The 27,172-nt window shown below is 46.2% G+C and overlaps 1 protein-coding gene and 1 pseudogene across 1 annotated transcript; both read right to left on the reverse strand.

Moving 5' to 3' along the window:
- Positions 1-15,097: 15,097 nt before the first annotated feature.
- LOC132465859 (zinc-binding protein A33-like) lies at positions 15,098-16,069 on the reverse strand (annotated as a pseudogene).
- An 81-nt stretch (positions 16,070-16,150) lies between these two features.
- LOC132465860 (E3 ubiquitin-protein ligase TRIM47-like) lies at positions 16,151-18,291 on the reverse strand. Its single transcript, XM_060062723.1, has one exon. It carries the CDS (start codon positions 16,775-16,777, stop codon positions 16,151-16,153), a length of 627 nt encoding a protein of 208 aa, XP_059918706.1. The 5' UTR covers positions 16,778-18,291.
- Between the last annotated feature and the right edge of the window lie 8,881 nt (positions 18,292-27,172).

Genomic DNA, 27,172 nt, shown 5'->3' on the forward strand with positions numbered 1-27,172 from the left:
AAATAGCTGGAATAAACTCCCAGAGGATTTAAGACTTGCCCCAACTCTGAGCACCTTTAAAACAAGACTGAAGACCTTTATGTTTGCTATAGCTTTCTGCTAAATCTTAAATACATTGCACTTTCTAAAAAGCTTTTTTAACTTTGCCTTTATTTTCTATTTTAATACTAAAATGCCTTTTTCTATTTTACCCATTTTTTTGTATGACAATGTTTATATGTGAAGCACTTTGAGTCTGCCTTGTGTATGAAAAGTGCTATTTAAATAAAGTTGCCTTGCCTATGTCTGTACTGCGGCCAGCCTGGACGCTTCGCCGATCAATCCCCGGTAAAAGCCAGAGCTCACCAGTAACCAGAGGCATACTGGTGAGCTCCATCACAGACTCTGCCTCATCAACAAGACCCACTCTCTCTGGTGAGCTTCTGTTACCCTCCGGTTCCCATCCCATAACCGCCCTTGACGATTCTGGGGCCGACGAGAGCATCGAGGATCAGTCCCTCGCTCTTCGGCTGGGGCTCCATCCAAAGAAACTGCCATCGCCGATCTCCGCCAGAGAGCTGGATGGACGAGTGCTGGGGAGGGTAACTTCCCGGACAAACCCTGGGCACATGCTCCTGACTGGAGGCCACAGGGAGACCATTCAGTTCATGCTCCTGTCTACACCCAACCAGCCGGTCATCTTAGGTCACTCCTGGCTTCGCAGACACAACCCCAACATCGACATGACCTCAGAAGCCTTCAATAAGGCCAGGGCCACCTCCTTGCCTCCTCACCGTCCCTACGATTGTGCTTTCGGGCACTTCACCCCCAAAGGGACGCTTGTACTCTCTGCTCCCGAGCGAGAGTCCATGGAGGACTATATCCAGGGTTCCCTAGCCGCAGGGATCATCCGACCCTCCTTGTCTCCGGCTGGGGCCGGGTTCTGCTTCGTGGGCAAGAAGGACAAGTCCTTGAGACCCTGCATCGATTATCAAGGTCTGAACAACATCACAGTGAAGAACCGCTATCCCCTTCCACTGCTCTCCTCCGCCTTTGAGCTGCTCCAGGGGGCAACGGTCTTCACCAAACTCGACCTGAGGAATGCCTACCACCTGGCCCCTATCAGAGGGAGACGAGTGGAAGACGGCCTTCATCACCCCAACGGGGCATTACGAGTACCTCGTGATGCCCTTCGGCTTGACCAACGCCCCGGCAGTCTTTCAAGCGCTAGTCAACAACCTGCTGCGGGACATGCTAAACAAGTTTGTTTTTGTTTATCTGGATGATATCCAGTAGCGGTTCCTGGCCGAGCTCACCAGGGAGGCAAACATGAACGCGCATTCATGAACGCGCGCAGTGCACCCGCAACACAAAAAAAAACATACTCGCGTGACGCCTCGTTTGGAGGCGCCGTTAGAGAGGATAATAATAACAAAAAAAAACTAGACACTTAACAGTGTATCAGGAGAGTGCAATGCTTCTAAACTTTTAATCAAACGTGCAGACAAAGTTCAACTTCATAAAGTAAAGTTCATTCATGGTGCGTGCTACTTAAATGTGATGCATGGCAGCGTGCAGGTTCAACGACACGTATCTTCCAATCATATAAATATAATATTGTGGAAATTGCATTAAATGGAACGAGAAAATTTCTCACATTGAGCACACGAATGCGTGACTCGTTTATTTAGTTAGAAAACCAAAACATTAAACTAACATTTAATGGGACAGCGATCCCTGAACAACCAAGACAGAGTAAACGATATGCATACAACAGTGTAGATTCTAGAACACTTAACAACATAGGTGAAGGTGAATTATGATAGATGTATTCACTAAGATATAATTAACGAAATCGTAGGCAGCAGGCAGTCGGACAGATTTTTTTGTGTGTTGTGAATAATTATTCCAAATCAGTCTTTTCGGTTTTTCCCAGGGGTACCGATGAAGGAAATATAACATGCCTGATTTACTATTACAAACAGTCAATTATTTTCCAGAAGGATATGAGCTATTCTTCACAAAACATTCCCTTATTGCGAGCGTAGAGATACCCTGTTTAATGATACCGATACAATGTGGGAAATATTTATATACTAAAACCATGCAACCAACTGTTGTAAATATGTACAATATGAACAGATTAGCAACATAATATAAAACAAAATAGAACAGCAGGAATGGGTGGGTGGAAAGCTAGCTATTAACTACCTACCTATACAGAAAGTCAACCCTCCTATCCTTCAGTGCTGAGAATGTGTCAATGACGGCATCATAAAAGGTTCCTTTGCTCTTTAACTCCCGTATTACTGATGACTCCATAGAAATTATTGACAGGTCTGTCAGTCTCTCTTGTTTACAGGTGTTCCGTGGGTATGTCTTCACGCGTTTTAAACACGAGAATGACCTCTCAGTAGTCTTGCCAGCCCCTGCGACAGCGGATTCTGCTGGGATCCTCATGCCCAATCGTGGTCGTGGTGTCTTCATAAATCTCCTGGAACTTGGTTTGAAAGCGCAGGGATTTGATAGCAGCTATGGTGGCATCCATCTGGTGGTTCGACTTACGCAAGTCAAGTGTTCTCGCTTGAAGGATGGTGAATAGGACCTCTGTGTGGCGATAGATGTTCAAGAACACTTTTAAAAGAAACATGAACTTGAAGTCATGCAGTTTGTCTTAAAGTGATTTGCTCTGATTAATAGAGTCGTTATCCCAGCCTCTTTCAGTCATGATCCGGTCAAATACAGTAATCAGGGTGTCCCTACCCTCATACACTGCATTCACTGCTCTGCTTTTGAAGTGCCAGCGTGTAGCCGAGCCTCCCGGTACTCGCGCTCCATCAGCATCAGTTAGTAAAGCAGTACGTTTAGCGGACTTCGCGAAAAAGTTGTGGAAACTCTCCAGCCCCGCGACGAAGAGTTTTGCGTCTTGAATGTCTTTACTTTCTTGTGCCAACACGAGATTCAAGCGATGCGCATAACAATGAATGAAGATGCGCATAAGGGCAAAGAGCTTTTACTTTCGCCCTCACGCCTCCGTGCTGCCCACTCATGACGCTGGCGCCGTCATATGTCTGACATATTAATTTCTCCTCCGGTTGTTACTTTCTTAATGTTCCCGTTACAACTTCAGTCAAAGCCGCGGCATCTCTTTCTGCACTGACGTCCTCAAATCCTAAGCATCGTTCGCACACATTCCCTTTCTCATTCACATATCTAAGGATGACAGAGAGCTGACACTGGCAGGACACATCAGTTGTATCGTCGGCTTGCACGGCGATGAATGGAGCTGCACTAATTTCGCAATCGATGTCTGCCTTAATCACCATTGCTATGCTATGAATGATGTCGTCGTTCTGTATGGCTTTTGATGTCCCTTTGAAAACTGTGGCTGATTCTAGATGTTGAGCTAGCACAGGATCTACCTCACAGTAAGACTCCACCAATTCAACGTAATTGCCTTTATTAAGGCTATCAGCTGACTCATTGTGCCCACGGAAGGCCTGCTCTTGCTTCCCAAGATATACCACTGCAATAATCATTTTACGTAGTATCTCCCGATTTCTTCTAACAAGTTCATTGTGGCGCTGGGTAGCGATGCTAGCTGCCTGGCTAAGGGCTTCATCAATCAGCACACGTCCAAACAGTTTCAACTTTAAGTTGGAATTAATGTGGCTCTTGGACTTGCCATGTCTCTCCATGGCTCTTTGCAAGTTCTTTAAATCAGCAAATCCACTGCTAATCCAGGTGTAGGTGATTCATCAAACAAAATGCAAGGCCAGCAGAATAACTTCAGACCCGAGCCAGCTAGCCATTCCGTCCGATCGTAATTCTCCTCCTTGAAGCTTCGTGAGCCACCTGCTTTTGTGGTCTGTATCAAGTTCAGTTTCGGTGTTGGTCTTCCATTCTCTTTTATCTTCAGCTGATGTTCAAACTGTAGCCTCGAAAATTTGTGCTCTTGTAGATATTTAATTATATTGTCCTCCATTTTGTTATCGTCGTTAGTCGTTATCCTTGTTAGCCGCGGCAACTTACAAGAAAGAACGCTAATTTGCTCAGAACATTATTTAAAAAAATGCTGACTTGTGATTGGTTGCAAGGAGTAGATGAGGCTGGCCTCCATTCCTATGTTTAACATGGTATAGAAGATATACCTCGCAACAGTGAAACTGAATTGTGATTGGTTCTTTTTTATTCCCAAAGGCGGCAAAAGTGAGTTTTGGCCTCTTTGCCTCCTATGCCTCCAGTGGCTAGCCGTGGACACAACATACTGAGAGTAACATCGGCTAGCCTCCGCACTTATTCAGTAATAAAGACACATTGCACGTAAATAATTTTGAAAAAAAATAAATAATTTTTTTTTCTTGGAAAATCACGAGGAGGCGTTGCCTTCTCTAAGGAACCGCCACTGATGATATCCTGATTTTCTCCCGCAATCTCGTGGAACACGTCACCCACGTCCGCACAGTTCTCCGCCGCCTCCTGGACAACTCCTTGTTCGTTAAGCGGAGAAGTGCGAGTTCCATACTCCCTCTGTCTCCTTCCTAGATTATATTATCGCAAAGGACAGCATACAGATGGATCCAGCCAAGGTCTCTGCTGTGACCTCCTGGGCCACCCCAGAAACCCGCAAGCAACTGCAGCATTTCTTGGGGTTCGCCAACTTCTAGCGGCGGTTCATCCGAGGGTTCAGCTCCATCGCCTCCCCCCTCTCGGCCCTCACCTCACCCAAGGTCCCTTTCTGTTGGTCTGACGCTGCACAAGAGTCATTCGACACCCTCAAGACCCGCTTCACCACCGCCCCCATCCTCCAGATCCCCGAACCCAAACGTCAGTTCATTGTAGAGGTGGACGCATCTGGTGTGGGAGTAGGGGGGATCCTCTCCCAGCGTTCATCCTCCGACCAGAGGATCCACCCCTGTGCCTTTTTCTCTCGCCGCCTAACCCCCTGAGAGAGAAATTACGATATTGGCAACAGGGAGCTTCTGGCGGTGAAGCTGGCCTTGGAGGAGTGGCGGCACTGGCTAGAGGGAACCAGGGTTCCGTTCTTATTTTTGGACCGATCACCGAAATCTTGAGTATATACGAACTGCCAAGAGACTAAACTCCAGACAGGCCCGCTGGTCATTGTTTTTCGATCGATTTAACTTCACCTTGTCCCATCGTCCTGGCTCTCGTAACACAAAACCAGATGCGCTATCCCGACAGTTCCCCGAGTACCCCGATGAGCCGACTGAAACCTCCACCATTGTTCCAGCTTCCTGCCTTGTCGCTTCTCTCACCTGGGAGATAGAGGAGAGGGTGCGGGCCGCCTCTCTTAATCAGCCTGGTCCCAGTTCCTGCCCCCCCTGTTCGTTCCGGCTTCCCTCCGTTCCGACGTGCTCCAGTGGGGTCACGCTTCCCGACTCACTTGCCATCCCGGCATCCAGTGGACCCGGCACATCCTGCGGCGGCGCTTCTGGTGGCCGTTACTGACGGAGGATGTCCGGGGCTTCGTCAACGCATGCCCTGTGTGTAACCAGAGCAAGACCTCTCGCCGCCCACCTGCACCCCTTGCCCATTCCCCATCGTCCCTGGTCGCATATCTCTCTGGACTTCGTGACCGGTCTTCCTGCGTCCAAGGGCCACACTGTCGTCCTCACCCTTGTAGATCGGTTTAGTAAGTTTGCCCATTTCATCCCCCTTACTAAACTCCCCTCTGCCAGAGAGACTGCGGACCTGCTCCTCCACCATGTCGTCCGCCTTCATGGGTTACCCACCGATGTCGTCTCTGACCGGGGGCCCCAGTTCACCTCGGTTTTCTGGAGGGAATTCTGCAGTCTAGCCGGGGCTACCGCCAGTCTATCTTCCGGCTTCCATCCCCAGTCAAATGGACAGCCCGAGAGAGTCAATCTGGAGACCTGGAGAAGGAGTCTTCCTGCCCCTCAGCCCAAGCCCCGCCTTCAGCTTCCTCGTTCCATGAGAGTCCACCCAACCTTCCATGTCTCCATGGTCATACCTGTCCAGGAAAGCCCTCTGGCTCCTCCTGTTCCGCCCCCTCCTCCCCCTCAGCTCCGCTCCGCCCCCTCTTCCCCCTCAGCTCGTTGACGGAGGTCCGGTGTTCACTGTCCGGTGTCTCCTCCGCTCCCGCAGCCGTGGACGTGGGGCCCAGTATCTGGTGGACTTGGAGGGGTACGGCCCGAAGGAGCGCTCCTGGATCCCAGCTCGCTTCATCATGGACCCCCGTCTTATCTCTGACTTCCAACGATCCCATCCTGACCAACTTGCCCCTCCGCCCGTCCGCCGGCTACAGTTTCACCCGCGAGTGGTTCTTCTGACCTGCCGGGGAGAAGGGACTCCGATGTCGCGTCCTCCTCTACGGAGGACACAATCTCCGAGGCCTCAGAGGAATTCTAACCCTCCTCCAGGCCCCCTCCACCCTCCCTGTTCGATTTAGGACGTCTGGAGCCGTCCCTTGCCGGGGGGGGGGGGGGGGGGGTACTGTCATGGTCCACCCCTGGTTTTCCCATTCACCTGCCTGCCACCCTGATCTCCCTTAATTAACCCAACCACCTTCACCTGTGCTCCCCCTATATCACTCCTCTCCTTCCAAACATTCCCTGCCAGATTGTCTCTTGTGTTTCACAGTGCTTTCCCACGACTCGAATCCTGACTTACCTCCGATCCTACCTGTTCTCTGATCCCTGCCTTTCTGACTATCCTGCCTGCCGCCCAGCCCCTGTCGGCATCGCTGGACTGGGCATAGGGCATGGCGGGCATATGCCCGGTGGCCTGAAGCCTTTTATTTATTTTTTTATTCATGCCAAACTCGCGTCTAACATAGCAGGCCACGTTAACTTCAATGCAGGCCACATTAACGTCAATTCAAGTTAATGCAAGTTAAACTGGCAGATCTGCCCTTTATCATGATTGATTGAAGCCTGGGCCAATGAGGTGAGGGGCAGGCCAATTACGCCTACCCCTCCATCTCAGCCTCCGTTGGTGACTTGGTTGGTTAGCCACTGCTAGCAGGCAGATCGAAAACGGGCAATATGGAAGAAAAGAAGGGGTGGCGCTGAAAGAGCCAGGGACCAGAAAAAAGCAGCCCTTCAGGCAGATGCTACGAAATGCCTAAAAATAGCTGATATGTTTGCTGCTCGTGGACATGGAGCCTCCACATCTGCAGCAGCAGCATCAACAGGTAGTGGAGGAGAAGATGCTCGACAGCAGGTGGACTGTTCTTTCCAAGTCCTGGCATATTTCACACACCTAACATTTTATTTTGTATTGACAGTTGATTAGCAACACAAATTGGTAATAAGAGAAATCCTTGCTGTTACTTGTAGCTTGTAGTGAGATAAACATCTTGTGGCCTTTTTGTGTATTGCAATTTTAGGTCAGCCTTTGCATCCAGTCATTGGTACAGTCATCCAGTCATTTCTTGCTTTAATAATGCATTGTATCACACAAGTAATGATATATTATTCATAGTTTAGCCTACAGTATTACATTTATTATAATTATATTAACTAAAATGAATTAATTAATATTTTTTAATATAATTCCTTTACTTAAATTTAAGTAACAAGGTTGAAAGAAATAACATGTCTAAAAAGTAATGTGACCTACGGTCAATAGATCATACTTTTGATAAGCCTAACAGTATTTTGGGGGAACTTTTCATAATGCTTCTCATAGTGTTAAAATGTTTGTCTCCTAGTGCACATTGATCGTTTAAGGCAGTGATTCCCAACAAGGGGTATATGGTACATATACCACCTGAGGTGCGCAAGCAAACTGCAGGGGGTATGTGGATAAATTAACGAATGTGTGCAGCATAGTCATTGCATGAGTGAAGGGGTACTCATGGTGTGACAAAAAGGCTTAAGGGGTACGCATGTCAAAAGCAGTTGGGGAAAAAACCCACGCTGTCACACAGCGCGCTTACATTTTTTCCCGTCAATACCTGGTGGTGGCCTGCTCTTGGTTAAAAATGCCCGGCCTGAAAAATTTCCCCAGTCCAGCCCTGCCTGTCGGCCTGTCTGCTCCTCTGCCCCCGACTCCTGATCCACCAGTCTGCGTCCCCTGCTTTCGACCCTTCACCTGCCTGACCTCCCGATCGCCGTTGAGTCTCTGTTGGTCTGTCTGTTCACCCGTTCCCTACTGCCCATCTGCCCTCCCGTTGCCGACCTCTGCCTGCTGACTACTCTTTGCCTGCCGATCCTGTATCTGAATAAACTCTTGAAACTGTTCTACGCTCGTCGTCAGTCTGTGCACTTGGGTTCTGCCAAACGCCCACGTTACACACAGTTTACATGGCTGAAGTTGGTCTGCTCTGGGTCAATAGGGCTCTGAGATTCAGGAGAACATACAGGAGACCCCTGAGGCCATACGAGGAATCCTCTGGATCAAGCGTATCCTGCAGTCTAACGGCCATGGGTCCGTCGAATGTCAGTGGGTCTCATAGATTGTTAACAGGGGATGTGTGTTTGTTTGTCCCCTTTTGCCAAGCAGAGGCAGCCCTCATCTGTAATATGTGTATCCAGTTGTCTATTATAGATCCGTTTCCTCGTTGCTGAAAAGTCATTAAGTGCAGCCTCTGCTAAACTGAAAAAATATCAAAATATTCAAAAAAGAAAATATAAATCAGCAGATCTTTGTAGATGTAGGAGGAAGAAGGATGTTGAGTTTTACGCTAATCACATGATCTCACACACACCCACTTGCACACCGAATCACACACATTGTAATTGTGTGGGTTGCTTTATGCGTCATCTTTGCACCGAGTGCATCACACACATGGATGTAGACCTACCTCCGTCCGCACGGACAGGAGCCTAGCATAGGAGGGGAGATGCAATTCATCTGTTGTATTCGTAACTAGGCTACTAGCACTGGAGGTTAGAGGTCTGTTGTATCCATAACTAGGCTACTAGCACTGGAGGTTAGAGGTCTGTTGTATACCGTAACTAGGCTACTAGCACTGGAGGTTAGAGGTCTGTTGTATACCGTAACTAGGCTACTAGCACTGGAGGTTAGAGGTCTGTATACCGTAACTAGGCTAGCACTGGAGGTTAGATGTGCGCACTATGGGATGGATCGGAAGAGGTAAATGTGTCTTGAGATATCTATCTATCTATATATATATATGTATCTATACATATATATATAGCAAGAAACCTAGACTATACATCATAGATTACTTACCACATTTTTATGTTTCCTTTCAGGGCATTCATGGTTTTCTAATGGATAGACCTACAATATTCGCAACTAAATACCAGTTCGTCTCCAAAGGAAAAAAATAAATGGAACACACGCACAGATGTTTTGACGGAAAAAAATCCGGAATCAATCAAAACAAATAGGTTCAGTGATCCACGAGAGTCTGGGGTGGTCAAATGCAGGTGTTGAATTCACCAAAAAGGATGAGATTGACTCACAGAGAACAGAAGCCTTTATGATGTTTTATCTCGGATGACGTTTGTGCTTTCCTTCATTGTGTGTTATTGGTTTGCCTTCAACGCTCTGACCTTTGACCCGTCCGCCTACAACCCCTACAGTTTGAAAGAATTCGAGGGTCAGCCCCCCAAAGACCTGACCAACTCTGATGTAATAAGGCTGCGACCCTACAGGGAGGACGTTAATGGAGAGGTAGTGTCGGCTCCAGCAGTTCTACTTTATTATAGCTGAAGTTCTTGTGGAAATGGGAATAGAGCCAGCGACGTAAACCCAACGCTGTGTGAGGCGGCGTTACGCCCAACCCCCTATTTCGGTAGATATTCTATCGCAGTGTGTTTCTACATTGGCCAGGGTTGATTTGGAACCTCCGCAGACACTTTTTAACACACATCCCAACTGTTCGCCACTTCCCCTCAGATCCCCGCCTCGAGCAACCCGATTGCTCGAAACAAATGTGAAGCGAAAGAGAGTGAAATACCCTGTCCTCCCAGATTTGAGCCGTCTGCCATCAGGCTTTGGACATTAATCAGATTTTTGAGACTACTGTGGAGGCCTCGGTATACCAGAGGTATAGAGAAACAGACATTTTGTCTGTACGAAAACGCAGATTTCAATGCTGATCTGTGCAGATCCCTAGTCTCAGCACAAACACAATCTCCACTTAGTGCTCCTACACTGCCTTCAGCTCAACAGAAAGTTGTTGCTTGATGCTTGCAGTGTGACAGAATATATAAAAAATTTGGGGGCCTGTAGAGCAGAATTCAATTTAGACGCAGCTCACATCAAGTACCTGCTAGTGAAAGATAAAGTGTAATCCCATTATTTTGTAGAATATCCATAAGCAGTAACCTGTGGTCGATTAGTCTTTTCTGTTTGTTATATTAGCTGGCGGTAGCCGGAGGCGCTCGCTGCCTGGACTGTTTGGAGGTCACACTGCTCAAAAGGGGAGCGCTGTTCAGCTGAGATTGCGTGTCTGTCCGCCTGTCGCTATGCCAACAACACCCGTCAATCACGACTCCCATGACTTTGGCGCCTGCATGCAAGCCAACCTGTCACAGGCAAGGAACTGTCTATCTTTCTGTCTGTCTGTCTGACTGTCTTTATCAAGCTCCGTTCCGACATGCCTGTGTGTGTGCGATAATCCCTTTAGTTCTCTTACTTTCTATGCCCCTCCATATTCACAAATAACACCTTTAATACACACGTGCGTGTACATTCATGCATATGCATGTGTGTGTGTGTGTATCCGTGTGTGTATGCATGTGTATGTGCGTGCGTGTGAATGAGTTATTTTAATGAATGAGTTATTTTAATCAGTGACAGCGTGCCATCTTATCAAAGAAGGGCCTCCTAATTATTTGCATTATGAGCAGTGGGGAGTAAAGAGGCCTTAAGGCAGAGAGGTGTTGCTAAATGTTCTCCATTGGCCCGGTGACACTAATTGGTTTCGAAGGTCCCGGAGTTGCATAACAATGCTATGTGGGTTCACCATTCGTTCATTATTAATTCAGCAAATGTTTAAAATAAGAACATAGAAAAAGGTTCTCCCATCCTGGCACAGGGCTCGCTACGGCATTGTCCTCCGCTGACCAGCGCATAAATCAACCGTGACAAAATGGAGATGATGGAAAAAGGTAATTTGATAGAACAAAATGAAACAATAGTGATGTTAACCTCCATTTAATGTGAAGCCTCAAGCTATGACACAAACAAAAGGTCCGACATTATAAATAACGTGATAGGGTTTTTATAAGGTCCCATGATATGAATAACAACGAGCAGACTTTATTCTTCATTATGTTTGAATGTACTTATTATCTGTGTACTTGAACAATTTATTGTTGCATTATTGTTATTAGTAATAGTAATCATAGTAGTAGCAGTAGTATAAGTAATAGATTAAAATAAACAAACAAATTGTAAAATTCCTTGAAATTATAAATTCCTTTGAAGCAAGATGCCCCCCAGAAAAACACAGAAAATAGAAAGTGACTTTTTCCTACCACAGCAAAAAGTATACTGAATATTTAGTGAAACATATTCAATATTAAAAATACTAAGCTGTAATTTGTGTTTTTATGTACTCTAGATACCAACTTATGCCGAGTCCCAAATACTATTTAATGTTTGATCATTAGTTTAGACTGCAGATAGTTATAGTAACTAGAGTAGTGATGAAGTCCTGTTGTTGGTCAAACAAACTCCCGCCACTGAGCAGTGTTTGTGTCTAGAGTGGTGACAGCAGTTCAGCAGAAACACAAGGGATAGGACCCATAAATGTGAAATCAGAGTAACATTAACAGGGCTTAATAAGGACAACTCAAACCACCAACATGCACAGAAAAAAACGACACCGCTAACCATGGTACTTGTAATGCTCCAACAAGAGAACAAAGCAAGTGACCAGGTATATATGGGGAGGGACTGATGAGTGAACGAGGTGCAGGTGGGGAGATGGACAAGGAAGCTCAGGTGAGGGGAACGAGGTGATGGCAGATGGGAGTGGCCGGGTCTGTACAGCAAGGGTAAGAGTCTGAGGACATCTGGTGGACAGGTGGAGAATGGCCCCTCAAGGACACAGGGCCAGCCTGGGACAGCTTGGTCGTGTCATACCTCTTTAAGACCAGACCGATCTGCAGAGAGTAACCAAACGTGAACTCATGAGATCGGGTTAGTCTCACAAGACCACGGTGCGTGTAAAATGCGTCGACCCAGCACATTGGTGAGTCCCATGCATCCCTGAAGTGACTCCTTAATGGCCTGTCAGTAAGAGCATCACAACATAGCCAGCCTGTTAACCTTAGTGACACCACTGCGGTCATTGCCTGCGGATATAAAAGATGATGACTCCAGTTTTCCGGAACGCTCCACGCTACGCCCGATAGACATTCAGTGGAGAGTGTTTAGCATTCCCTGGCCGTGACCGTGGCATCTGCTGCTGTCGGGGACAAGATCGAGGAAGCACATCCCGGGGATGGAGGTGCCGGGTTGGGATGGCCCTGGCTGCAGGTTGCTGGTGGGTCTCTCCCAGTCTCCTGCCCCCAAAGGCCCTCTGAGGTCGACACTAGATGGGGCACCGTCTCATGAAGGGCTGTGGAGCTAGCCTTGTTAGTATCCTCCTTATGAATCTCATTTGGCACTTTGTTATGGAGGGGTGCGAGTGCACACACACACACACACACACACACACACACACACACACACACACACACACACACACACACACACACACACACACACACACACACACACACACACACACACACACACACACATCCTACATTCGTATGCCTAAAGTATATTGTATCCCTAATTATACTCTAATCTGACATATTTAATGTGTTGCTGTTCCTAATTTATGTGTGCTGCTCACACACTCAGATTCTCTGACTGTATGTTTTTGTCAATTCATGGTGACTGCAGCTCATGATACAAGAACGCATGACGCAACAGAAACAGAAAAAGTAATATTGTAAGATTTGAATAAAACCATAGGCTACCAAAGAATAAAAAGCCTGACATCCATGAAATGTAATCTTTCATTACATTTTGTGTTACAAAACCAGTGAATCACCGTTAGAACTGGTGTATATTTAATATCAAATACTGTTTAGAAATTAATGAATATTAGAAGCTGCCTCGATGATGAATGGTCTTTATTAATATAGGCTAGTGCTTTTCTAAGCACAGTTCCCATTCAACAGCCCTTTGAATAAACGAATGCCTCACATTCACCCATTCCCACAGACGGTTACAAATTCACACACAAACGACCGAATAAGCAAAAACAGGGAATAATATACGATACAATTAGGCAGAACTGGGCCCTTTCCTTCACAAAGTAAGAAAAAACCCCAAAAGGAGGGCGGACCAAGACGTCTGGATTAATTTCCGCCTCGGAAAACAACCCAGCAAACAAACACAAATGAGCACGCTCCCATTATGGCCCCGGCGCTGGCTTCGGGTATAAAGGACCCCTCTGAAACCTGACGGGAGGTAATATAAATTGAGTGTGGAGAGATAGAACATTGGCCATCACGGGTTCCTTCAGTTCCCTCTCCAACTGTGCGGGAGGGGAAACAATCACTGCCGCCAGGTTGTGAATAGCTTGATCCATTTCATCTGTGGATGTTAGCACCCAAAGCCAGCCCGGGATCGCTCCCTTCCGGACGGGCGCTCGGCCTCACCCTAGAGAGAGATTAGCGGTGAAGTGAAAACATCCTGTGATTTGTTGCAGAGGGATGTTTCTCCCCGTTGACTAGATTTGATACGATTCTTGTGTTTTTGTTTTTGTTGCGTAGGAGCACAATTGAGCAGCTGTCGTAGGAGTAATTATCCGACAAGCGCTGCGTTTGCGCTGCGTGTGAAAACGTGTGGATTTAATCTAGAAAAACAACCGGTAGTTGATTCACAGACATGTGGTGGAAAACACAAAGGGAAGGTTAAGTGGAACGAACGTCAGGCCATAGGAAAGAAACTTACCAGAAAGGCGACTGCTTAAGCAAGCCTAGCTAGCAACAGTAAAAAACAAAACATATTACAAAAACCAAAGGTAAGGAGGCCCACTGGCATGCCAGGAAAAACAAATAAGGCACACCCTCATGTAAAACGAGTCAGCTCATGTAAAAGAGCGAGAGAGAGACGTCCTGGGGTGTGGCATTCCGAAATCGCGGTAATTGCAATGTGATGTTATAATGTACAAGCCCAAAATTAACCTGTGCTAAACGACTATGCCAGGGGTCCACTTGCATAGTGTGAATCGGTGTGTTTGATATCCAGAGTTCCCCACCTTTTCAAATCTACTACAGACACCAGAGAATACTGTTGGGAAATCTGTATTTAAAATAATAAATGTCTGCATACATCATTGTCATTGCAGGTATTATATAGGCTAGGTATATCCATTAAGAAAGAGTCCATTGAGAGATCATGCTAGCATTTAAGTGCCCATTTTATTTTCTAATATTTAATAAAAGAAAAGAGCAACCACCAACATATTAATCAAAAATGCATTTGATAAACAGAGAATATTTAATGGAGAAAAAGAAAAATCAAAGAAGATAACAGTAAAAATATTCATAACAATGCAATCAATAGTCAATATACATTTGATGGTGAAATCAACAGACATAAACTCATGAAGTAAATTTCACATGGATCACTAGTAGTCATTGATTGCTATGCAATGTTTAAACTTGACAACATAACAATGCCATAAAGAGATCTTTATGGCATCGTTGCCATAAAGATTGATGCAGCAATCTCCTTTAATTTCTTGGATATCTTCAGATCTTTTTTGTTGATTTGAGATTGTGTTGAAAAAGATAACACTAAACAATTAGCCACTACTACTATGTTTCTACCATACAGTCAGGAGATAAATCCTATCCTTCTCAAAACAGAGTTCCTATTTCTGCAACAAAAGGTCATGGGCAATATTTCAGTGTTAGTATGGCCTGTCTCCTGCCACAGCCATTGAGATAAAGAAGATATTTGCATTAGAAGATACGCTGGCTCCTATCAGATGTTTACTACTAAGGGTAGTTGGCCCCTAACTTTTTTCTTTCAATCCTTAAAAACCATGAAATTAAACAATAATCCTTTAAAATGACCACTACCTAATATAGCGAAAAGAAATGTATTTAATATGGAAAACATTAATTGATTTGGTATTTCAAGATCAGTCATCACAGTCTTCGTCATGGTCATCGTACTCCTCGTCACTCCATCTTTGATCCCTTTTTTTAACGATGACAGGAGTTATGATTAAGGGGGCTTTATTGCCGTCCACATCAGCGCCTGGGCTGAAGAAAGGGAAGAGCTTCTCAGTGAAGGTGCACCCTGTGAAGGCGTAGATCTCAACACTCTCCTCAACATCATAAAAGGCAACTTGACCCTTTTCATAATTAACAAAAATGCCGATCTTCTGAGGCTTCTTCGTGAAGTTCAGGACAATGGCGGGTCCTGCGTTAGCAGTGTATTCATTTCCCTATCTGAGCCAAATGGTCCAGTAGCCATTCTGTGGACTCAACCTGATTTCCCCCTTCCTGTTAATAGACTCACTTGCAACCCCTAAATCCCACTCGGTCTTGCCTTTAACCTGGATTTCATAGTAAAATGAATTAGCTTTGAAACCCTCTTTTGCCAAAACATTATGCACACATTCAAACCTCTGTGGGTTACGGGGGACTGTCAATCCAAACTGTCCATATTGAACCTGTTTGCCATCTTCAGAGACGGACAATAAATTATGTGCAGTCTCTGGGTCAAAAACGACCTCCACAGAGAACCGCTGCATTTCTGGCAGTTCCGGATCACACAGCATAAGCGCTTCGTTCATCACTGACATCTGCAGTTGATTCACTGCTTCCTCTACCTTACTGTAATCACAGTCAATACTCTCCGCATCCCAGTCCTTGGTCAATGCAGGTGGATCGATCCGGACGTTTCTGACACTTTGGATGAACTGGATGCAGTCGTTGTTGGGCTGGAGCTGCTGGAGCTCCGCATTTTTCTGTGTCAGCTGGACGATCTCCTTCTCGATCTCCTTAACCAAGCCTTTACCATGTGCCTCTACCGCTGACTGCTTGTCGTCTAGTACTTCCTGGAGCTCAGCAAAGCTTCTCTTAATGTATCTTATCGACGCATGCATTGCCTTCCAGCTGCCTGACCTGGCCCTTTCTACATTTGTTTTGCCGGCCTGTATTGAGTTTTGCAAATCAATAATTTTCTCCTATCTCTGTCGGATCAACTCATCAACCTTTTCTTGAGAATCTTTCAGCTGGTCCAGCTTTGTTTTCATCCACACCTCAAGCTTGACTGTGTTATGGTTTTTGTGGTCTCGATCAAGACATTCATAACACAATATGTTTTGGTCATTGCTGCAAACATAGTCCAAACGCTGGTGATGGATTTTACAGATCCTGCCCTCCAGATCCTCCACCGGCTGGATCAGCCTGTGTCTCATTAACGCCGGGGTGCTTTGGTGAGGCTCATGGTGTGTCGCACAGTACGAGAGGAGACACATGAGGCATGACTTAATGGCTGGGGTCGTATTGTTTGCCCCGCAGAGATTACAGAGGATATATCCTGCTCCTGAAATGACGGGTTGCTGCGGCAGCGGCTCTCTAAACTTTTCTGCTACTGAAGCAATCAGATTGTTGACGCAGAGCAAAGGTCTGTCCGTAAATGTCTTGTTACAAAATGGGCAACTGCATAGCCTGTTGGTATCCCAGTGTGTTGTGATACAATTTAGGCAGAAGTTGTGGCCACAGGGAATAGCCACAGGATCAGTGAACACACAGTGACAAGTAGAACATTGAAAGTCCTTGTCTGTCACCAGCCTACTTGCAGAAGCCATGGCTAGAAAACAACAAAACAGAATTAGTGGGAAAAACACTTTGACAGAGTTGAATGTAGACCCCTAATAAACTAAGCGTTGCACAATTCCCTCTTTGTGTTTTGACAGCGAAGCCATCACACAAAAACATGAAACTTACCTATTGAAATGCCTCTTGGGTTGTAAATGAGGATTATTTCGGAAATTAAAACAGTATCAAGCACACAACTTTTGTTGAGGACCGATTGTCGTTTCTCTTTAGTCTCAAATTAGTTTGGTTTGACTTTCTGCGATATGTTGGCTACTGCACAACCCACAGTTGTACATGTCCACGCCCACCCACACACACACACACATTTGCCTCGACATGAACAGCTCCTGGGAAAGTCAAGCAACTCAAGCAAGTTTCTGCGGGGAAGGGAAATCTACAATTATTGCACCTGCAAAAGATTGGGAATAGTCACACTTGGATACGTATTTTTGTCAAATAAGAAATGGCAAAAATGATTGGCTTAATTTTTAACACATTCTATCCCAACTGAATCCAAACACCATTACAATAACATACTGGGCATGTTTTCAGTTGTTCTCTGTGCATTGCCCATATTAGGTAAGGTTTGCTCCAGTAGTGGACACCCATGCAAAGCCGGCTATAGGGCTAAGTGTTAGCTATAGGCAGGAGGGTTAGCAACCTTAAAGCATCTCAGCATGTTAACAAACCAAAATGCTTGTTTGCAAGTTGATAACATCATTCAGTTTATGAGGCTGGCATATCATTATTAAACAATGACATATTGTACTGCGAGATAAATATATATATATATATATTAGTGCCGTCAAGCGATTAAAATATTTAATCACGATTAATCACATTAAAGTCATAGTTAACTCACTTTTTTTTTTTATATACTAAATATAGAATAAATATCCCATATACCACATATGCACATATAACTATCCTAGAAAGAAAATGCATATCAGTATGAAAGCTAAGCTCAGCCTTAACTAAGTTATCCAAGTTACTTAGGAGGCCCATGGGCTTCACAGGAGAAACAAATAAGGCTCACCCGCATGTAAAATTAGTGAGCTCATGTAAAAGAGCGAGACAGGGAGACGTCCTGGGGTGTGGCCTTCTGAAATCCACTATAGACACCAGAGAATTCAGGTTGGAAACTCAAAACATTCGTCTCTTTTTTAAATTGTATTTAAAAGGATAATCGTCTGTGCACACATGTTATGCACCTGGCCTAGGGGCGCCAAGCTACGCAACAAAAAAGATGGGAGACAACAGTTTTCCAAACAAATGAAGTATTTATCAAATAAACCAAGTGTTCAAATCATGATTCAAAATATGGGATGTGGAAGTCAGTAAATCAGTAGTGTGGAGTGTGTATGCATGAGTGGGTTATATGTGTGTGTGTGTGTGTTGTTTCAACAGAAGTGTTGAGGTGTGCAGGGCTGGGGCGCTGAATAGGGAATGAAAAGAACAGCCAGGGAAGGACTGGGGAAGCAGGCTTTTATAGGGCGTTGGCACCCGGGCCCAGGTGCACGCCAATTGCTCTTGATGGCCAATCAATTATGTCACTGCTCCCCAGTCCTAGAAACAACTAGAAAACAGAATGAATAGGGGACAAAGCAAACAACAAACCACAACCAATAACCATAGAACCCAAGAGTGCAACAACAAACCACAATAATACACAATGTACAGGGAACCATCACAACCCCCCCCCCCCATAAAGACGGGGTCCCAAAGGGATCACCGGCAACCCATTTTACACTAGATAAATATACTACCCACGCTCCACCACACCAAACCTCCACTCAAATGGCCGCCTGCCCACTGTCAAAGGCCTCCACCCCAGAAACCGGATCCAAGGAAGCACTTTAAGGGGTGCAAGACAGACAGAGGCAAAAAGGACCAACGGAGACCAGACCTCAGTCATGAGGAGCCCGTGACAGCTCATTGGCCACCACGTTCTCCGTCCATTTAACATGACGAATGTCCAGGGTATAGGATTGCAGGAACAGTGACCATCTTATCAATCTCTGGTTTGGACACTGTAAAGAATGTAAGAAAGTCAGAGGGTTATGGTCTGTATAAATAACCAGGGGGGTACAACCCCCCCATAAACATCAAAATGTTGTAAAGCTAAAATCAAAGCCAATGCTTCCTTTTCAATGACCGAGTAATTTAGCTGATAAGAGTTGAATTTCTTGGAATAGAAGCTAACAGGTTTATCTTTGCCCAGGTTGTCCTCTTGCATTAGTACGGCCCCCGCCCCCACATGACTAGCATCAGTGTAGACTGTGAATGGCCTGTCTAAGCGGGGAGCCGCAAGAACCGGAGCAGTACACAAGAGCTTTTTAGCCTGCTCAAATGCTTCTTGGCAAGCGGATGACCAGACAAACTGTTCCTTAGCCTTCAGCAAGTTAGTGAGAGGCGCCACAACTGTCGCAAAATTCCTACAGAAACTACGATAGTAACCTATCAGACCAAGGTAACGCATGAGTTCTTTCTTTGTCGGAACTGGATATTGCGCCACTGCCTGAACGTTGGCAATAGCTTAGGAGGCCCACGGGCTTGACAGGAGAAACAAATAAGGCTCACCCGCACGTAAAATTAGTGAGCTCATGTAAAAGAGCGAGACAGAGAGACGTCCTGGGGTGTGGCCTTCCGAAATCCACTATAGACACCAGAGAATTCAGGTTGGAAACTCAAAACATTCGTCTCTTTTTTTTAAATTGTATTTAAAAGGATAATTGACTGTGCACACATCATTGTCATTGCAGTTATTATAAATATATATAAATATTTATCAGTGGGGGCTGGTGGTTTTTAAAGTGAGGGAGGAAGGACTGCGCGCTTGGTTGCCATTGGCCTGCTTGCACTGTTGGTGTATGGTGGCATAAGAATGTGAGACTCAAGTTGTTTCAGGGTTTTTTGGTGAACTACAAAATAGTAGAGAGGTATAGTTATGTGAATAAAATTGATACAAAGCCACCAGTGGCATCACTGTAATTTGAAAGCTGGTGGGCAGCATGTCTTTGAAATGGACTGTGAGGGCAGAAGGAAAGGATGCAAAGCCCATTAGTCAAATCAGGCCTACTCTTGATTTGTAAAAGTAAATAAAACAATCTGGGCCTATCATTGGGCCTATTTTTGACCTCAATGACTGAAGTTATTGGTTGTTATTTAGCTATGTTTATTTTCTGTTACAATTGTTTGAAGAAAAGACTCAAGATCAAAAGTGATGCTCATGCTCTGAATCATTCACCCTTTCCACAATACCAAACAGAATGGTCAGAGTAACAAACTAGTAAAAGAACAAGAACATTATTTCAAACAACCTGATCTATAAGCAGGGTGCCTAGCAAGGAAAGGCGGGCAGCAGCACCAACGTGATCTTGACACTTGTAGTGACGTTTGGTTGCCCTATCAAGATTTTTCACATCAGTGAAACCATGAACAGCCCACGATGGAGATTTGCCATTATTCAAGAGCAAACAGGGCCAGCAATACAGTCGATTGCTAGTAATGATACCAGTAAGCCATGAGTACCTAGCAAACCATGTAGCACTCACAACACGATCTCGATTTTGGTAAGTGGTTGTAGAATGTTGGTGTATTTTAGTGTCTCTCTGTTTCTCTGTCACATTTCTAGTCTAGGGACAGGCCAGGGCCTCTCATACTGATACAAGGTGTTCCCCAACATTCTGCCATTGTTATGTCTCAACAAGGTTGAACCGACCTGGTCCTCCGGGACATAGCCAGGGCCAGATACCTTATCAATGCTGAGAGTGCGTCTGTTTTCGTGTTATTCATATATCCCCTTTTTGTATAATACAAAAAGGGGATATATGAATATATATCCCCAACCCTTTGGTTCGACGAGAAGAGGGTTCGACAGCCAAGGAACAAGTCATCAAACGGCTCCTCAATGGGTCCACTATAGATTATTCAACCTAAGTCTGTATCTCGCTGTATTACATCCTGGAATAAACCATTTATTCAACCCTCTGATCCAACCTGTCAAGCTGCTTTGATTTCGACTTCAAGAATTACTACTACGACTGAAAATACACAACGCAGAGTCTGTCCGAACAGTTTAGAAATAAGCTGAAATCTAACATTTGGTGCCGTGACACCGTCTTGAAGAGAGAGGAGTGAGAAGACGATTGCCTCTGAAGATTGCCCTGTGATCGAGAAGACCGCGCGCCCTGCCTGGGAAGACGTCTGATCAACGCCTGCCCTGCTGAGGGACCCGCATCCACAACGCGGCTGAACCAGCGCATCTCCATGCACCACGTGGGAATCAACGGTGACTGAATCTCATTCCACACTCTCGACCAAGAGAAAAGAACAAGAAAGTAATCTTAAAATAATCTACACACACATAACTGATTATTATTATTTGTTTTACTATTAGGCTGCACTACATTTGCTGAGTAATGAAGTTGTGTCATTAAGAGCTTGACGAAGTGAGAACCTGTATTAGTGATTAAGAGCTCAATAAGGCCTAAAAAAAAAAAAAGTTTGGTTCCTGTTGGTTGTCAGTTGAGGTCATGGGTAGGTAGGGAATTTTTTTTATTTTTTTATTTTATTTTTTCCAGCGGCAGCGAATGATAGGTAGGTTGTTTTAATTTAAAAACGAGAAAATTCGCTCATCCTTGTACAGAATGAAGAGGTGCTGTACCAAAACGTAATTATAGTTTGCATCAAAAAATTATTATTATTATTATTTTTTATTTATTTTTTTATAAAGCTCATAAAATAATTTGGGTCGCACATAAATTGACAGGGTCGGTCGGAAACCGGAACCAAACAAAATTTTTTTTTAGGCCTAATCACTGAATATACGCCATATGAAACTCTTTTGAATTTGTTGAATAAGGCCTTTGGTCTGGGCTAGAGTCCTAGAAGCTGGGCTAGAGTCCTAGAAGCTGGGCTAGAGTCCCAGAAGCTGGGCTACAGTCCTAGAATATTGTAATAGCATGTAATTCAAGTGATTTGTTCATCTTTGCTAGTTTGTCAATGTACGTGTCCTGAATACAACTTAAGACGTTTGGTTTGCTCAGGGGTTTTGTTTTACGACTTGCTGGACAAGGAGTGAAACCGTATTTGTATTGAATTCACTGGTGAGGTTACATGAATCGCTAGAGTTTTTTTGTTTGTGCTATGTTGTTTTGATCCCCGCCGAGGAATCAGATATTGTTTTTGATCCCCGCCGAGGAATCACATATTGTTTTTTTTAATCGAAGAGGGAAAAAGTGTGCCATCATCTGTTGTTGGCATACCGAGCTCCGTGGGAGACGTCTATTGGTTTCTTTCTAATCAGCGATTGGTCGCTAGTTTTAGTTTTTTTTAGCTTTACCTAGATAGAAAAAGATAGAAAAAATGCCGAAAGGTAAAGGCAGAAAGAAGGCAGAAAAGGAGGAAAAAGATAGCAATCAAAGTGCGTCTGAACCAATTGAACAAGATTATTTTGAATTGGAGGTTAGAGATATTGACATTTATTCAATTAGCGAGACTCTGTCTAGATTCTTCAACGACAGACATGATTTGCAAGGAACCGAAGAAAAACTTCGCCTAACATATGAGATCCGAAGGGGAGTAAAGACAAGGCTTCCCAGCTGGGACAACAGTAGCTGCACAATGGCAGAGATCAAGGAAGTCGGAGAAAAGGTGGATCGAGATGAAGAAGTCAGGATTCGATTCCTGGCTGACGAGAAGAAGGAAATGGCCAGGGAACGAGAAAGATTCCCCCAGTCCAACAGGGATAGAGAACGATTCATTCAGTCCGACAGGCAGAGAGAATGTAAAGCCCCTCGAAAGATGTACCGTGACCGCTCCAACGAGAGAGTAGGGGAAGAAAACCGCTCAGACAAAATGAGGGAACTATTGAAGAAGTTACAGGCGAAGAGTGTTGAAGAACTCAGCCGCATATGCGATTCAGTGTCGGAAACCAACAATAACACCAACTTGGAATGACACTCGTTAGATTTGGCACGCAAACTAACTGATACGGGGTGAAGAGTAGGGAGTGTTTGAGTGTTTGTTATTTTCATTCCTTTATTTTCACGAGAGGTTAGTCTTCGAAAGATGCTAGGCCTTCTTGACACAACTGCTCAGCTTTAGAACATTTTATTTGTTTTGTTTTATTTTTGAACAAAGGTTCAATCATTCATTCATTCACACAAAGTTTATTGAGAACTATGATGACTGATTACTGATAGAACCATTTTCGAATCAAGCGATTTATTTTTGTATGATCATTTCAATTACAATTACAAACCATAGTTGATTATTATTACTGTTGGAGGCTGTGACAATGCCTCCCCCATGACTGATACTGCACTTTTTCTTTGTTTCATGTTTCATCGTACCTGGGAGATCCAGGAGACACGGACACTTGTTGAGTCCTTGGGACTGAGTCCTTGAACTGAACTGTGTCTGTGTTTGTCCTGACGCCCTACTACGAACTTTCATCCTCATCCCCCATCACACCTAGCCTGGCTCTGCCCGCCTAAGTACTTCGGCTCAATTTGAATTTCCCTTCAGTACTAGGTCTGGACCTGCTGTATGGGGCATGCGGCAGACGAGGAGGAAGATGAGTTGGAGACAGTCATGGTAAGGGACGAACGCAGCATATCGCATTATCGCTGGAACGCTTCCCCACAGGACTGAGCGGGAGATGCCGGGAGCGATATCCACGCCGACCTCAACGACGGACCAGACCCGGAGACCCCTCACCCTTTTGCCCCATTGTGAAAGAAACCTGAGTTACTTCATGATTTCCCTTTTTTCTGCGTGAGCTGCCCATAATAAAACCGTTGCACCGCAACCCTGCTTGAGCGTTTGATTAAAGAATCCCAGCCAACGACGGCCGGGGTTGCCACAGCGGTGGAGAATGCAGGCAACGCGATCCCTTGGCTAACCCAGAACCGAACCAGGATGCAGCCAGCCAAACAACCCGCAACGAGGGACGAGGAGATCGACTTACTGCGGAGGTGTATGATCCGGATGGCCGAGCAGCTCGGTTGGGAACCTGCCTACGCCGCCCCCACGAAGCGGCCAACCAAGATGGGACCGGACGACGACATCGAAGCGTACCTCGAGATCTTCGAGCGGACTGCAGACCAGTGGGGCTACATCCTGGCGCCCTTCCTGACCGGGGAAGCACAACGAGCCAACCGGGATATCACCCCCCTCCAGGCGGGGCATTATCCCACGCTCAAGCGGGCCATCCTCGATCATTATGGACACAGCATCCAAGCCCATAGATAGACCGCTGCATCCGATCTCTGCCCCCCGGTGCCAAACGTTGGGCCTCCGGCAACCAACCCAGATCGGTGAATGACCTCATCAAACTCCTGGTAAAACCACCAAGTCACCCAGCGGCTGTGCGGAGGAACAGTCCTGCCTCCCGGAGGGGGCGAGACGTGGACAGAGCGACGAGGATGGAAGGCAGAGACCCCGTGCTCCCAGGCCCCGCCCTTCCGCTCCCCAGCCTACCCGACTCAGAGCACCATGGCCCGCAGAGGCACCGCCCCTTCGACTCCGAGAGAGGAGTGGAGGTGCTACACCTGCGGCCAGAAGGGCCACCTTGCACGTCATTGTCCCAGAGCAGGGGACGTGTCTATGCCCACACCCACGCCCTTCTCGACTCAGGGAGCGTGGGCACCTTGATCCGACCCGGTCTGGCCGACGGAACTCCCAGACATAAGGTCGAGGTGGGCTGCATCCACGGCCAGACAGAGACATATCCAACGAAGCACATCACCGTACAAACCCGAAGGGGACCTTCACGGTCCAGGGGTGGTGCCGAACCTTCCCATGCCACTTTTAATTGGACGGGACTGCCCCATTTTTTAAAGACTATTAGGGGCGGAGCTTCGGCCGAACTACTCTACGGCAGACGACCGAGAGGGCTGATCGACATCGCCTTTGACGTTTGGGAGAGCCAACCCTCCCCCCACCGCACCTTATTCGACGCCTACCCCATGCCCCGGATAGATGAATTGATAGAGCGACTGGGCCCGGCCCGGTTCATATCCACCCTAGATCTTAGAAAAGGGATACTGGCAGGTCCCCCTCACCCAGCGGGCCTGGGAGAAGATGGCGTTCGCCACACCCGACGGGCTCTACCAGTGCACTGACCTCCCGTTCGGGGTATATTGGGGCATCCGCGACCTTCCAGCGGATGAGGGACCGGGTCCTACGGGCCCACAGGGTGGGTATATGCCGCCACCTACATCGTCGACATAGTGATACACAGCAGCACCTGGTCTCTACAGGTACACCACCTCCGAGCCGTCCTGGGAGCGCTCCAAACCGCCGGCCTCACAGCAAATCCAAAAAAATGCCGCCTGGGCCGGGAAGAGGCCTCATATCTGGGCTATCGAGTCGGGAGGGGCAGCGTAAAACCCCAAGACTAAAAGGTGCAGACCATCCGGACCTCGCCCAGGCCGAGAACCAAGAAACAGGTGAAGTCATTTCTGGGACTCTTCGGGTACTACCAGCGATTCATCCCCCACGTTCGCAACACTGGCCAGCCCCCTCCACGAGTTGACGCGGAGGGCTCTACCCGACCGAGTGGAGTGGACGGAGGAGGTCGAGGAGGCTGTCTCACCGAGCCACTACTAATCACCCCCAACTTTAACCTCCCCTTCGTGGTCCAGACCGACGCATCTGAGGTGGGGCTTGGAGCGGTTCTGCCCCAGGTCCGGTCAGGAGAGGAGCACCCGGTAACCTTCATCAGCGATATCCACGCCGACCTCAACGACGGACTGTGCCCGGAGACCCCTCACCCTTTTTTTCTGCGTGAGCTGCACGTAATAAAACTGTTGCACCGCAACCCTGTTTGAGCGTTTGATTAAAGAATCCCAGCAACCAACGACTGGGGTTGCCACAATATATATATATATATATAAACACACATTTCACATATTATACTAAAGGCATGTAGAAAACATGTGGCAAAAGTAAGGGGGGGGGGGGGGGGAGTTTCTAGTTAATTGTTAAATGAGAGAAAGTAAGAGACCATTGAGAGACCATGCTAGCATTTACATGGACATTTGATATCATGTCATCTTACATATAATGTTGAAAAAAAGAGAAATTATGTCATGAAGTTAATTTCACATTGATCACAAGTAATCTTTGATTGCTATGTTATTTTTAAACTTGACAACATAACAATGCCATAAAGGGATCTTTATGGCATCATTGCCATAAAGATCACTGCGACAATCACCTTTTATTTCTTGGATATCTTTGAGATTGTGTTGAAAAAGATAACCACTAAACAATTAGCCATTAGTACTATGTCACTCGTCGTCGTCGTTCATGTAATTTCCTTTAGAATGATCACACAGGGATTGCTACATTCAGCAGCCAGTTCAGTGTCTCTCCGTCCAGCTGTACCAGGCCTCTACGGCCATGTGGGGCGCCAAAGGTCGGGCACTCGTTGATGATGTGTGAGACCGTCTGGGTAGCCCCACATTGGCAGGTGTCTGAGGGGCTTGATCCTGTCATTTTCTGGAAGGACTGGGTTCTCCCCCAGCCTGTTCGGAGGCGGTTGAGCCGAACCCATGCCTTCCGCGCGAGTGTATGTCCAGGTGGTGTTGGTGAAGGGGTGGCGACGAAGGCATGCAGGTTGGTGTTTGCGCCCTTCCATTCATCTTAGCACCTCATGTCCATCCATGTCTCAGAGACAGGGCCAGGCCTTACGAGATCCGCAGCTCTAGTGGCGAAGTGTTGCCTCGTGATCCGTTGGGGTGTGTTCTGCGGTGCTGGGATGATGTTATATCCGCCAGGCTGGAGTGCCTTCTCCGCAAGCTTGAGGATCTGGAAGTCGCGCCTTACTCAATATCCAGAAGGAAACTATACATACTATGTCACTACTATGCAGTCAGGACATAAATTCCATCTTTCTCAAAACAGAGTTCCTACCAGGCACATGCAGTCCATATGGGCAGGTGGGGCAGCGAAATCCCTGCAAAAGCATGCTCCCAAAAAAGTTGTTCCTCAGTAAATCATTGCTCCAAGTTTATTTTTAATAATGTGATTGTCCCATTAACTATCTATGGTTTCTGTAGGCTTTCCAACTATTTTTGGTCTGTTGACATCAAATTTTGGATGATGGTGGGCGGCGATTCTAGTTGAGTTTAACGTGTCATGCAATGTTGGGGCAGGGCAGCTCAGCGACCGTGTTCCTCCGTGCAATACGCGCTATAAGACGCCTATATGGTCGTTAAGTAGTCTGCCCCTTGGTCATATTCTAGGACTGTTGTTGTTTAGATCAGAGTGGCGAGTGGTGTTGCACCTGTGATTAAGGACGTTTCAAATGGTTGTTTTTGTATCCTGTCTAGATGATTGCTTCATTAAAAATATCAAATAGCCTTTGCGGCATC

This window comes from Gadus macrocephalus, chromosome 10 (genome assembly GCF_031168955.1).
Source record: "Gadus macrocephalus chromosome 10, ASM3116895v1".
In the NCBI taxonomy this organism is placed as follows: domain Eukaryota; kingdom Metazoa; phylum Chordata; class Actinopteri; order Gadiformes; family Gadidae; genus Gadus; species Gadus macrocephalus.